Source organism: Ilyonectria robusta (genome assembly GCF_021365365.1).
Source record: "Ilyonectria robusta strain PMI_751 chromosome Unknown BGZ61scaffold_6, whole genome shotgun sequence".
Taxonomy (NCBI): Eukaryota; Fungi; Ascomycota; class Sordariomycetes; order Hypocreales; family Nectriaceae; genus Ilyonectria; species Ilyonectria robusta.
In genome coordinates, this window is record NW_025764440.1 from 532,847 (window position 1) to 545,117 (window position 12,271).

A 12,271-nucleotide genomic window follows, 5' to 3' on the forward strand; every position below is an offset into this window, starting at 1 on the left:
AGTTCGTCGAAGGATCTCCACGGTGGAGTGAGAGGTTTAAATTCCCCAATCATGGCGGGCAGGTTAAATGTCCAAAGACAGCCTAGATCGGCCGGACCCGATAATTTATTCTCGCGACATTTCCAGACGCGGCAAGCGACTCGCCTAGAATGATTGCCACTAACGATCCAGTTAGGGCCGTCGGTGCGAGTATCGCATCCAGATACACGCCACCACTTACGTGTACATCATCTATTGCAACACTTGTCGATGGTTTCTCAATTCTTTGTTGGATGCGTTCTTGTTCATCCTGTCGTCTGCACATCCGGCGCTAAAACCCGCGGAACCCTGGTCGTCTCACCATATTACCTTGGGCAAGCGAGTCCGGGTCTCGTCCGGGATCAGAATTTTACTGCAGGACCACTCGAGATGAACCATTACCACATAGTTAATGTCCATACAAACATATTCCGTGAGCTCACACGAGTACCTAATGATTCGATTCTACAGATATATGACTGAGTACTGGTAGGATTATATCCCACGCGGGTTTGCAAGCCCAAGACTACCATCTGTGAAGAGGTGACTCCTGGGGGTGATTAGAGGCATAAGCTCTCAGTATCCACAAATAACACATTTCGAAATACAAGATGTCGCGATCCACCGCGGATGAACACCCAATTCGGACGCGCGTCTGCTCAGTCAACGCGAAACAGCCATTTCATAAATATTAAACTCAATGGGGTACAGAAGCCATCACTTTCCGACCGAACAAGGTTATGTCCCGATGTGTTAGGGCTGGAGCAATCGCCAGAAAAGGACTACCTTGTACAACGTAGTATGTTCGTAGCCTCTTGGCAATGGCGCTTACCAGGCCCTTTACGTCAATCTTAGACTGAGCGTATTCACGCGCCTGTTTACCGTTCGCATGCCTCGATCAACTGTTCTCACAACCCTGCCCGCGCTGGTTCCTTCTTTGCCAAGCCCGTTTCTTCCGAGCCATCTCGCTAATGCGGCAATGTGAGCAAACTTCTCCGTTAGGGAGCAAAGATTCGACCCGGTCGCCATTCCTTTTACCTCCATAAATCTTGGCCATAAACCTTGGCCATTAGGTAGGCAGAAGTACCTCATAAGTATGTAGTCTCCACCATTAAGCATCAGTCGAGCCACCTCCAGACACAATTCTGAGGCGTTTACCACGTTCATTCATGCAACGCGCATTCAGCCCTGTGCGAGAGCCAAGACGTTCCATTCGGTTCCCACCAAGCTCTGAGGGGTTAGGGGACGCCCCCACGCGACACAAACCCATTTACCTGCAGGTCGCCATCGACAATTTACCGACAAGTTTGCCGGGCTGTTGGTTCACGTTAACGGACGAACTGATTCGAGCCAAGAACTCAAAATCGGCCCTTTAGGGCTGAGGCGGGTGTTGCTTTTGGTTAGACCATCACAGCAGATCTGCTGACGCGCAAAACGTCAACTAGCACCTCTCTGCGAGTCATGTTCTGGACTGCGAGATCACCCTCGTAAGCGGCATGGTGTCTTTGCACCTGATGGACTTGAATCGGCTAAATTTGGGCAACGCAGTCCTTGTGCATCCAACCACCTGAAACGAATATCTGACTGCAAAGTCCTCGAAGGCTTTCTGGCTGACCAATACCCCAGACGATAGCAAAGTGTGTAACCCATTCTTTCAGCTAGCCAGCTCCAACCACATCCATTCATAGAGAGCTAGTCATCGGAAGAATGAATTGTTTGAGTTACCCAACTTTCTGGTGCTGGGCAGGGCACCAAGCTGCTTGAGATTGTATGCGCGTTGCGTTGCTTGATAACCGAGTGCGACAGAGACTAAGCTAGATTACACAAGTCCACTGCGTATCTTCAAGTAAGAAAATACAAATTACACGCCAAAATGAACATAAGGAACCCAATACAGCGAATCCAACCCCTTGTCGTAGTCATCTTCGTCCTCGTCTAGTAAAGCATCTCTCGGTAATCTCTCATCTCCCAATCTTGCGTCCAACCTAACCCCTTCCTTTACAATGGCTTCACTTCCGGATCTTTTGTTTGGTTGCCTATTGAGCCAGCGATCTCGAAGTTGTCTAGTTGCGTTGTGGAGACCCCGGCACACAGATTCATCCGTCATACCACCATCTCTTATCCCCTCGTACGCAATCCTCGCCATATCAACACAGAGTTCATCGTTAACTTCCCATAGCGTTCCGATGACATGACGAAAACCCGCTAGCTGAAATGCACTGATTAAGTGGACGCTCTCATCGAACAGTTTCGTATTGTTGATCTGACCTGTCCCACAAGCCGAGAGATATGCGAGAAATGGCGACTGTTTGCGAAGATTCATCGTCAGGAGGTCCGCCACCATAAGAGGATTTTCTCTTCCGTCTGCCAGAAGCAAGTAGCTCTTTGATGGGTCCTCGTCGTCTGTGTGGCCATGGCCAGCGAAATGAAACACCTTGCACTGCAGCAGCTGCGACATGACGTCTTGCTTGCGACGCTCTGGCTCGAATGGATGCAGTTCCATCGACTCAAAAATGCTGTCCAACACCCGTATCTCTTTGGTTGCAAAAGGAAGTGACGAGTTCCCTGGTGTATGCTCCATAGCAACAAGGACCGCCAGATCTGCGGAAGGAGGCGGGCGTTGACGGCCATATATAATCGCCTTGATAGAGGAACTGTAAGACGACATGACCCTATCACACACTGCGTCGAAAGAGCCTTTGCAGTGGCGTCCCGCAGCGTGGAGGGGAAATTTGCTGAGAAGACCAGTCGGAATCCACCACAAACGCGGCCAGTCGTTATTAGATGGAGGCCCCGTGAACCCCAAACTTTGCAGAATCGGATTCGCAATCACATCCCATAACCATTCTAGAACTTCAGGACGCCCTAGATTACCATCTCCTGACCTCGTCCTAATATCATCGATGTTTAGATCTGGTAAGGGGACTAGTCGTATCCGCTGCTGCTCAACGAGAATTGCATCGCAGCGAAACTCGCTAACGTTGATGACTGCAATAGGCCCGTATTGCGCAGAAGCCTGCATTTCTCTTTCGCTTGGGGCAAGCAAAAAGTCGTTGAATCCATCTTTCTTATGAATCTCGGCAACCAGCGTCTCCAGCTCCTTGGCGACTTGGTAACGCTGATCCGCTTGAGCCCTCCGGGAAGACTCATGATTTGGGCCAAAGCTGCCGCGTGGTATGGGCGCTTCAAGTTCATTGCGCAGCGAAATGAATCGATCCGCTAGTTTGGGATGGGCTTCTTGCAGGTCCAGAATATCAGTTCGCATCTCTTCGAGAGACGTTGCAATCAACCCTCGACCCTGCTCAAGCAGGCTGAGCGCACCAAGTGGCCCTTTCTCTGCATTTATGGCTGCAGCGGCTGCATTAGAGGCAAGGCCAGCGACTTGGCTAAGTATATGCTGCCTGTCCGAGTTCTCAAGTGATCGTGATGACAGTTGTGGAAGAAGATCAATCACAAACTGTGAGGCTTCATAGGCTTGGGTCCAGTCGGAAGTGAGTGCAGAGTATCGAATAATGTTCCTTCCAGTCTCTATACGATCAAGAACTGGAGATGAACCCTGATGCAAAGCTGATTGGAGACGGGAAAGTGCCTCTTCAATATCAGCAACTTTTCCCGTCTTCAAGTATCTGTCGTGAAGATAGACGGCAAGGTCATTTAGATACATTGAACGGTCCGGGTTGCCGTTTGGAGTTGTATCAGCTGCTTCCGTTGCGAATTGGATAGCCTCCTCGAGGTGAGACATCACTCCTGTCCTTGAGTATTGGTCGCTAAGGTAGTTGCCAAGGTTGTGTAGACATCCTGCACGATCCGGATGTTCTTGTGGAAACACTTGAATAGCTTTTCTGGTGCATCGAATAGCCTCGTCAAGATCGGCTCTTCTTCTTGTTCTTGCGTATAGATCGCCAAGTCGAACGCCAAGGTTGTTGAAGTAAGCTGCATACTCGGGGTCGCCCTGAGGGATAGTATTGGCTGCTTCTCGGGCATGTCGAATTGCTTCATGGAGGTCCTCCATTTTGCCTGTCCTGACATATTTCTCACCAAGCTGACTTGCAAGATTGTTCAAGTATCCTAGGCGACCCAGAGATCCCTTTGGAGTTGAAGTAACAGCTTGCCCTGAGAGATTAGCAGCCTCTTCAAGGTCAGCCATCATACCGACTCTTGAGTACCTCTCATTGAGATGATTCGCGAGGCTGACTAAAAGCTGCGTATAATCCGGATGATCCTTAGGAGCCGAGGTAAGAGCCTCTCTTGCAAATTGAATAGCTCCTTCAAGGTCATCAATTATTCCTGTTCTTGAATATCGATCGCCAAGCCGAATTCCAAGATTGTTTAGCCGTCCCAGTCGATTCGGATCCTCTGGTGTAGTTGCATTGAGAGATTCTCTCGCGAATTTAATGGACCCTTCAAGATCAGACATTATCCCCGTTCTTGAGAATCTGGTGCCAAGTTGGATCCCGAGAGTGCTTAAACATTCTGCACGGTCCACATGATCTTGTGGAATTGTCTCAACAGCTTCACTGGCGAACTGAACAGCCTCCTCAAGGTCACCGATCGCGCCGGTTCTTAAATATCGATCATTGAGGCGGATTCCAAGGTTGCTTAAACGCCCTGCGCGCTTCAGATCGTCCATTGGAGTTGCATTGAGAGCTTCCCTCGCGAATTGGATAGCTTCCTCGAGGTCAGCCATCGTCCCTAACCGCAAATATCTGTGGCCAAGTTGGGTTCCAAGATTACTCAAGCGCGCTGCACGTGCTGGGTGGTCTTTTAGAGTCGCGGCGAGAACGTCTCTGGCGAGTTGAATAGCCTCCTCGACATCAGCTATGACTCCTGTTCTGAAGTACCTATCGCCAAGTTGAGTTCCAAGGCCGCTCAAGGACTCCAATCGACCCGGATCGTCTTGCGGAGTTGCGGTAATAGCATCCCTTGCAAATTGAATAGCCTCGTCCAGATCGCTCATCGTCCCCATCCTCAGATATCTTTTGCGAAGGTGACTTCCAAGGTTATGTAATGATGCTCCACGGTCCATATGGTCTTCTGGAGCTTCATGAACAGCCTTTCTTGCATAACTAATGGCCTGTTCAAGGTCAGACATTGTACCTGTTGCTGAATATCGATTGCCGAAGCAATTTCCAAGTTCGTCGAAGTGTCCTATCAGTTCCAGGAGGTCTTGCGGGGTTACGCTAATAGCGTCTTCTAGACATTGAACAGCCTCATCAAGATCACTCAGCATTCCTGTTCTTGAGGACCGGTCGCTAAGGGAGATGGCAAGGTTGTGCAAATGTCGTGCTCGATCCGGATGGTGTGAAGTTGCGGTAACAGCTTCTCTTGCAAATTGAATGGCCTCCTCAAGGTCTGATATTTCCCTTGTTTTCGAATATCGATCGCCAAGATACATTCCAAGTCGATTCAAGTGTTCTCGATGGCTCGATTCGTCTTGAGAGGTGAAATCAAGAGCTTGTTTTGTCAACTGAATACCCTCTTCAAGGTCAGATAACATCCCGGTCACGCGATATCTCTCGGTATAGCAAAACCCGAGCAAACCCAGGTATTCTGCATATTCTGGATCATCTTCCGGCGTCTCATCGACGGCATCCCTGAAGAATTCAATGTTCTCTTCAATCTCATCCATGGTGCTCGTGTCTAGCGGCTAGTGGTTAGACTTAGTTAGGTTGAACGATCTTGTTTGGCTAGCGTACCCGAACCAAACCACGAGGGATGAAAGCTTGGTCCAGGAGTGGGGTGGTGCGTGTAGATTTGATATCTGTTTGGTGTATGGACAAGGTTTAGCTCACGATTTTAGCCAGAATCTAAGTGCTTTGGTCCCGTTTGAAGTGCTGGTGATAACTGTGTATTTGGAGCTCGCTGCTCAGATTGCTTCAAAGGACGTAAATGAGGGGTAATGGTGATTATGACGTAGTTGTTTGCAGCCTAAATGGGTCGCAGCCTGCCCTGCTGATCGTCAGGCTGACACGTCAGGCTCAACCCAACCCAACCCCCCATAACGTGTAACTATGCACCAGGTTGAGGGTCTCCAGGCGATAGTCGAGAGTTGCAATATGGCCTTCCCCTACGGTTAATCTTTATTGAGAAACTCTAGTGGTGTGGGAAGCAAAGCACACCCGACCGGAAAAGTATACCACGCGATGGAAAGGACGTCAGTCACGCGGACAGAGCAGAATTATCGCCGTCTAAAATACAAGTAAAGTTGATATCTCCGCTCATTACTACGTAGTTTCTCCAGACCCAGCTGCGTCGACTCCGTTAGAATTCGGACGTTGTCAGACGATACTGCATGCATATCCCCGACTGAATTCATAAGCATAAGACTTTTTTTATCGCTAGGGTTCATTTAGTCACCCAAAATGAAGGCGGAAACCTCATAGTGCCGATGAGGCGTCTAATGCGTACTATGAGAAGCTAAGAGATGGCTAAGTACAGTGCATTGTCAAGTCAGAGTGAGTAGCAAAAGCTCAGGAGCCCTATAGCCTTACTTCGGCATGATTATTTGGTGAAGGAAACGAGCGACGGTGGCCTCGGCCCAACGTAGATGTGAAGCTTCCTTGTTTCATAGAGTCAAGATGCACAAAGTTGGAAACAGTTGCATTGAAAATAACCAATTCCATCACCAGAATGCCACCATGCCCCAACCACCATTATCCCGGTCACTGCAAACATGACTCAACTCGTGACAGCATGCAACCATTCTCCGCCCACGTTTCCGATTTGGGCCAGCCTCAATTGTAACGATACCGTCACAGCTCGCAGATTTGAGAAGCTCCAATGGGGCGGGGCGTCGCCGCCTTGGCGTCCTTGCTGACGAAGCGGTTTGTGAAGTCGACGATTTCTGCTTCCAATGTCTCGATATCCCTGCACTTCAGAATCCCTTCTTCCTGTAGCAAGGACAAGATCCACTTGGAACACTCACGGTCAGTGGTCATTGAAGGTGCGTACGTTGTGATGATTCTATCGATCTTCTAGATCGACAAATCTTCGACTGCCGCAATTTGAAAAAGACCAACCAGTGTCGCTGAGGTCATGATTTCATCGGTTGACGGATATTGGGCAGTCCAGCCAGCACCTCGAGCTTGGATCGGATATACATTTCCATCAACGGGTTTCGTGCGAAAGCAAAACGCCCACTGAGGATCTAACGGCTCCTCTTGAGCTGAGAGGAACACGTAGATCCCCCCGACAACCATTTCGGTCTGGAAGTTGGTTGCCATTGTTGCCTGTGGCAGCAGAGTAGTCGCAGATTGAAGAATCGAGAGAATAGCCGTAGAGTAAGGCGTTTGCGCCAAATTTGTATCAAGAGGAGGTCAAAGAGTTGGAGAACAAAGGTTCAGAGGGAGATTTGATGGATAATTTATGCTAAAAGAGTCGCCATGGAGGTGTTTGACAGCGGGTGCTTGATGGAGAACGTGCGCAAACTTGTGTCCACCGCGAGGGAGGATGACGACGCATGTGTGCTAGAGGGAAACGAAGAGGGTGTCATGGGGCAGGGCAACGGTGGAACTTGGAGATCCTAAAGCGGTCGGGAATCCGTCTTGACATTGGGTCATTTCCGGTCGTGTTACGGCCCCAACCATTCCAGGATCTAGCAAGTTCAGGGTTTGCGCGCTGTACTACAGTTGACACGTCACTTCGTAGTATTTTCGAACAAACAGTTGGACATGTAACCTGGCCAGGTGTTGTGCCCCCATCCACAACCAGCTGTTCACCTACGTGGCCAGAAAACCCTTCCGAAAGAGGCAGATTCGGTACACACGCACTCCGGTTACTTACTCACAGTGCATCGAGGAGCTGAGAACATTCTCGTCTGTCACACCTTTCCTTACATTTTATTGGTTGATCCTTGTCGTCACGGCCGACTTCGTGTCACTTGCCACGCAAAGCTCCGATGTTACCAGATCACTACGAGTGACTGATCATGCAAGTTCGGCTTGTGTTCTAGATTTCTCCCATTGATTGAACGCCACAACACGTCTCGTTGTATTACCCGACAGTTGTCATGGCACAAAGAATCGCTTGTGTTTCATACACAAAGTCGCAGCAAGCGAGATGGCTACTCAGCAGCCCTCATGATGCGCGTTCAAGCCACCACGTAGTAGCGATGAGTCACTCCATTTTCCCTTGAGACCACATGGCGATTAATGATTTAAATAATTGGGTCTTGTAGTCCGTCATCCTGATTTAAATCATTATGTTCGGGAATCAGAGCTAAGAGGCGACGGCCAGAGGAACTTTGCGTCCACTGGCGCCATTCCTCAAGGTGGAATTCTATTTGCAATCCACTCATCCATGTCCATCCGGACGACCTGCTTCCCTACAAAAATGGCCAAAGTCAAAATCCCTATTTCGCCTCAAGCAACGAACTTTTCTCGCCATGCAGTCGCAGTTGGCATCATATTCATCATCGCCGCGAACCGTCCAAGCGGCAGCATCTTGGACAATGGCAGCCAGTGATTCAAACAAAGAAACAGCAGGCGTTGTGCAACTCGGCGCATAATCAGGGCATGCCTTCTAAAAACCACATTGACTCAAAGCCTTTGTCAAGCACCAACACTCTCAAGGTACATCCTGTTCCACCTATAAGAAAGTCATTTCAGCCTCTGGGTGATTGCCTCTCAACGCAACCCTCAAGCAGTCCCAAGCTCACTCTCAACCTATGTGAATCACCCGAGATTCAGAAACATTCAGTTACCTCCCATATATACGTTCAAAACTCGTCCGTCCTCTCGTCAATCCCCAGAAATGCCTGTCAATAGAAACGGGCCGCCTCTCACCATCCAAGTCCGCCCAGACCACACCGGCTGGTCATGCCCCCATAAGCCAAGCTCAGGGAGCACGGTTTGCGGCACAATCAACATAATGGAGGATCTGGTCTGTGTGACTTGCGGCCGGGTACGGTCTCCGAACGCAAAGGCTCTCGACTCAGACGGCAAGGACATTGGACACCTGGCGATGATCAACAGCAACAGCGTGGAATTTTGGCAGTACAATGAGTACATACCAGACACAGATTATTAAAGGAAATTCACCCCCCGCAAATTTGGAAATCGAATTACACATGGCGGAACCTGGACGTGGGCACGAGGAATGCAAGCAGCTAGGCCGTGAAACAAATCGAACACTCCAATTAACCCCCACATATGCACAATGCATAACCACATTGTCTGAATAAGAATTTAGATTCCCTGAAATTACATGTATTCTGTGACTTCTCTCCAGTCTCCTACACAGTAGTCCATTCGAAAGAAGAAGAAAAAATGTTGCGCAAGTGGCGCATACTAGTGTCTCGGCCAATCCCGAGTCTCGACGCACTCACAGTCACTGTCCACTTCTTCGTGTGATCTGCCGCTGATATTAAACGAGCACAATGTCCTTTATTACACTAAGACATGTTGCGGAGATCCCGGAGTAGAGAATATATTGTCCTTATGTTCTCTGTGAATTGGCTTGAGCTTCCCATGACAAAGAACCTTGTCCAAGGAACACCGTCGAAAAAAGTCCCGCAAACTCCTTCGTGAACAGCATGTCATATTCATATATTACCACTAAAGCTTAAGAAATGTCCCAGAACATCATGTTGTAAATTGCTTCCCAAAAAACTATAAAGCTCCTGCTGTTCGGCTCCCAATCCGACTCTTCTCTCCTCACCAACCGACAACCCAAGACAAGAACCCACCACTACCAACCTCTAACCTTTAGACACTAACAGCACCTCATCTCCCAAGAACCCCAGCCACTCGATAAAATCCGCAAGTATGCCTGGACTTCTTATCAGCAACGTCCGCTCGGACCACACCCACTGGGCCTGTGGGTGGCCTCTGGACGAGGATCGCAGCATGATTTGCTCGGCTGGTAACCCCATGAGCAGCACCACCTGCTGCCGATGTGGAAAGCCTCGCTGGGAGGGCGCCGAGGCTCTTGACAATAGCGGCAATGAGATTGGCACGCTCACTGGTCATTGGGGCGCTGAGGAGATTTGGACCTACAACTAATGATCTAGCGGGTTCCGCCCAACAGCCGAGTCTTCGCACCTTCGATGATCCCTTCCTTGGGTCGCAGTTCGGAGTTGAGAATAGATGCAACTGGTTATTGATCACAGATGAGGATATTGGCTTGCCAATCGGTCTTAGTTTAGAGTACGAAAAAATGGTACGGAAGAAAAGGTAGTCAACTTGATGCACTATTTAATAAAATTACGTTGACTCCAATCATGTTCTGCCAAATAACTCGCAAAGTGACAAGTATCTGACATAACCCTAGTCGTATCGTGACATGTAGACCAGACTCGCAACTCAGCTACTTCTACTTAGTAGACGTATCGGAAGCTCAGGTTCTCCTTATCGGTAAGATCGTCCCAAGCCCTGATCATGGCATCATCCCTGGCCTCAGCGACGCCCTGTGCGGCTAATTCATCACGTCTCATGTTCTCGCGACGAAGGTGCCAGCGCAGAGCGATAATAATGATAACCAAGAGGGAGTAGCATCCAAGATGGGTGGCAAAGGCGATAAAGTACTTCGGGCCGTCCCAGGCGAGGAAAACTTGGGGTCCTTTGTCGGGTTAGCAAGATGTAGCGCAATCAAGTGGTAGGGTGCTTACCGATGGCATTTCCAGCAGCCCAGATGATGAAGTTGAGAGCAACAGCCACAGTCTTCTTGGTCTGGCCAGCAATGTTTCGCGAGATCATGGAGAGCGCAAGGGTCTGCGCGGACCAGAAAGACAGGGTGATGTAGTAGCTGATGAGGAGGCCGACGTGCTGAGCCGTGGTCTCGTTCGGGACAGTCATGAGAAGAATAGTACCAATGAAAGACCTATCGCAATTAGCATGGCGACCTTGACACCTGAATTTCAGCACTTACGGGATACAGAAGCCCAGCATGACGAGGAGGTTCTGGTTGGTCTTCTTGACAAGCCACACTGAGGAGAGCAGCACAATGATGATGTAGAAACCCAAGACCATGGCGAGGAGCTGCGTCTCAAGCACGGAGAAGCCAAAGTTCTTGATGATGATGTTGGCAAAGGCACCGAGTCCGGAGGTGGGAAGAGTGGTGCACAGGGCAATCAGGGCGTATCCCCAGACCTGGGGGTCTAGGAGACCCTCAATGAACTGCTCGCGCTTGAACTCGCGGTTCTGCATGCCGGTCTGGTTGTCGCGCACACGCTCGATGATCTCGTGCTTCTCTTGCTCTGTGAAGCACTTGGCCCTCATGGGACTGGCCATGTGTGTTAATTTCAAGATCATTACAGTGGGCGAGGCCATTGCCTGTTGGAAGAACTTACCTATCGGGCATCCACCACAAGACGAACATGCCGAAGATGACCGAGATAATGCCATATGTCAGGAACAGCCACTGCCAAGACCTGAGAGGTCCAGTCTTGATCAGGGAAAAGCAGTAGGCCAGGAGTCCGCCGACGATCTGCTGGGCTCCGTTCATCATGTACCAGTAGGTGACTCGAGCGGCCTGCTCCTCTCGGCGATACCACATGGCAGAGAGAATAACGAAGGCAGGCTGGCAAGCAGACTCAAAGATACCGAGCAATGTTCGTACAACGACTAGACCAGTGAAGTTTGTGCATGCGGCGTGGCAGGCCAAGACGCTACCCCAAGCGATGATGGAGAAGCCAAGATACTTGGCGATGGGGACTCGGGCGATGATGTAATTTTGGGGGTACTCGACGACCAGGATGGCAATGTAAATACAGGTGGTCAACCACGAGTACTGGATGTAGTGTTAGAGAGTTTCCTCAATGAAATCTTGCAAAGCAGACTTACCGACTGGGTCACCTTATCATTCGCGTCGACCATGCCAGTGTCCTTGGGCAGGCCCATGATGGACGAGAACGACAGTGTGCCCTTATCGATGGCTTGGAGGAAGTATGTCGCGATCATGACAGCCAAGACTCGCTTATCGATCATCCTGCGAAGCTCGACATTGCGCTCCGGCGAGATATTCACGCGGACATCGGAGGCGTACGCGGCGAGTTCCTTATCGACTCGCTCCGAGTGCACGGTGGGCTTTTCCAAATCAACCGAGGGTCGTTCCACCTCGGCCACGGAGCGCTTCTGCAGGCCATCGGCGGTGGACGAAATGTCCTTGGAGGCGCCAATGTCGTTGGACGCCATGGCTGAAGATGGAGGGGTGGGAAGATCTGGGTGAGGGATCTAGGTGAGAAGGAGGATTCTGACACGGCAGCTGGTAAAGATGAGGCCCAGGTTCTGTGTGAAGTCTTGGCTGCCAGTTGCTC

General features: G+C 50.0%; 5 protein-coding genes across 5 annotated transcripts; 2 read left to right on the forward strand and 3 right to left on the reverse strand.

Annotated features, from left to right (window-relative positions):
- Window positions 1-1,121: 1,121 nt before the first annotated feature.
- BGZ61DRAFT_447448 (uncharacterized protein) lies at window positions 1,122-1,477 on the forward strand. Its single transcript, XM_046245344.1, has one exon. The coding sequence runs from the start codon at window positions 1,188-1,190 to the stop codon at window positions 1,392-1,394; it is 207 nt and encodes a 68-aa protein (XP_046106634.1). The 5' UTR covers window positions 1,122-1,187; the 3' UTR covers window positions 1,395-1,477.
- A 313-nt stretch (window positions 1,478-1,790) lies between these two features.
- Window positions 1,791-5,863, reverse strand: BGZ61DRAFT_447449 (CHAT domain-containing protein). Its single transcript, XM_046245345.1, has 2 exons — window positions 5,715-5,863; window positions 1,791-5,658 (listed from the first exon to the last, which is right to left on the reverse strand). Exon 2 carries the CDS (start codon window positions 5,645-5,647, stop codon window positions 1,880-1,882), a length of 3,768 nt encoding a protein of 1,255 aa, XP_046106635.1. The 5' UTR covers window positions 5,648-5,658; window positions 5,715-5,863; the 3' UTR covers window positions 1,791-1,879.
- Window positions 5,864-6,624: 761 nt separating this feature from the next.
- Window positions 6,625-7,310, reverse strand: BGZ61DRAFT_447451 (uncharacterized protein). Its single transcript, XM_046245346.1, has one exon. The coding sequence runs from the start codon at window positions 7,239-7,241 to the stop codon at window positions 6,993-6,995; it is 249 nt and encodes an 82-aa protein (XP_046106636.1). The 5' UTR covers window positions 7,242-7,310; the 3' UTR covers window positions 6,625-6,992.
- Window positions 7,311-8,704: 1,394 nt separating this feature from the next.
- On the forward strand, window positions 8,705-10,019 carry BGZ61DRAFT_586523 (uncharacterized protein; the record flags this gene model as incomplete). The annotated part of the gene is made up of 2 exons (XM_046256451.1): window positions 8,705-9,020; window positions 9,737-10,019. The coding sequence occupies exons 1-2, from the start codon at window positions 8,770-8,772 to the stop codon at window positions 10,017-10,019; spliced, it is 534 nt and encodes a 177-aa protein (XP_046106637.1). The 5' UTR covers window positions 8,705-8,769.
- A 188-nt stretch (window positions 10,020-10,207) lies between these two features.
- BGZ61DRAFT_416138 (major facilitator superfamily domain-containing protein) lies at window positions 10,208-12,251 on the reverse strand. The gene is made up of 5 exons (XM_046243377.1): window positions 11,799-12,251; window positions 11,306-11,745; window positions 10,885-11,238; window positions 10,625-10,836; window positions 10,208-10,575 (listed from the first exon to the last, which is right to left on the reverse strand). Exons 1-5 carry the CDS (start codon window positions 12,147-12,149, stop codon window positions 10,334-10,336), a joined length of 1,599 nt encoding a protein of 532 aa, XP_046106638.1. The 5' UTR covers window positions 12,150-12,251; the 3' UTR covers window positions 10,208-10,333.
- Between the last annotated feature and the right edge of the window lie 20 nt (window positions 12,252-12,271).

Coding starts and splice junctions, on each gene's coding strand:
- BGZ61DRAFT_447449 (XM_046245345.1), bottom strand. CDS start 5,647: ATGGATGAGATTGAAGAGAACATTGAATTCTTCAGGGATGCCGTCGAT.
- BGZ61DRAFT_447451 (XM_046245346.1), bottom strand. CDS start 7,241: ATGGCAACCAACTTCCAGACCGAAATGGTTGTCGGGGGGATCTACGTG.
- BGZ61DRAFT_416138 (XM_046243377.1), bottom strand. CDS start 12,149: ATGGCGTCCAACGACATTGGCGCCTCCAAGGACATTTCGTCCACCGCC. Junction 10,837..10,884: donor ATGCTGGGCTTCTGTATCCC/GTAAGTGCTGAA, acceptor TAATTGCGATAG/GTCTTTCATTGGTACTATTC. Junction 10,576..10,624: donor GGCTGCTGGAAATGCCATCG/GTAAGCACCCTA, acceptor AACCCGACAAAG/GACCCCAAGTTTTCCTCGCC.
- BGZ61DRAFT_447448 (XM_046245344.1), top strand. CDS start 1,188: ATGCAACGCGCATTCAGCCCTGTGCGAGAGCCAAGACGTTCCATTCGG.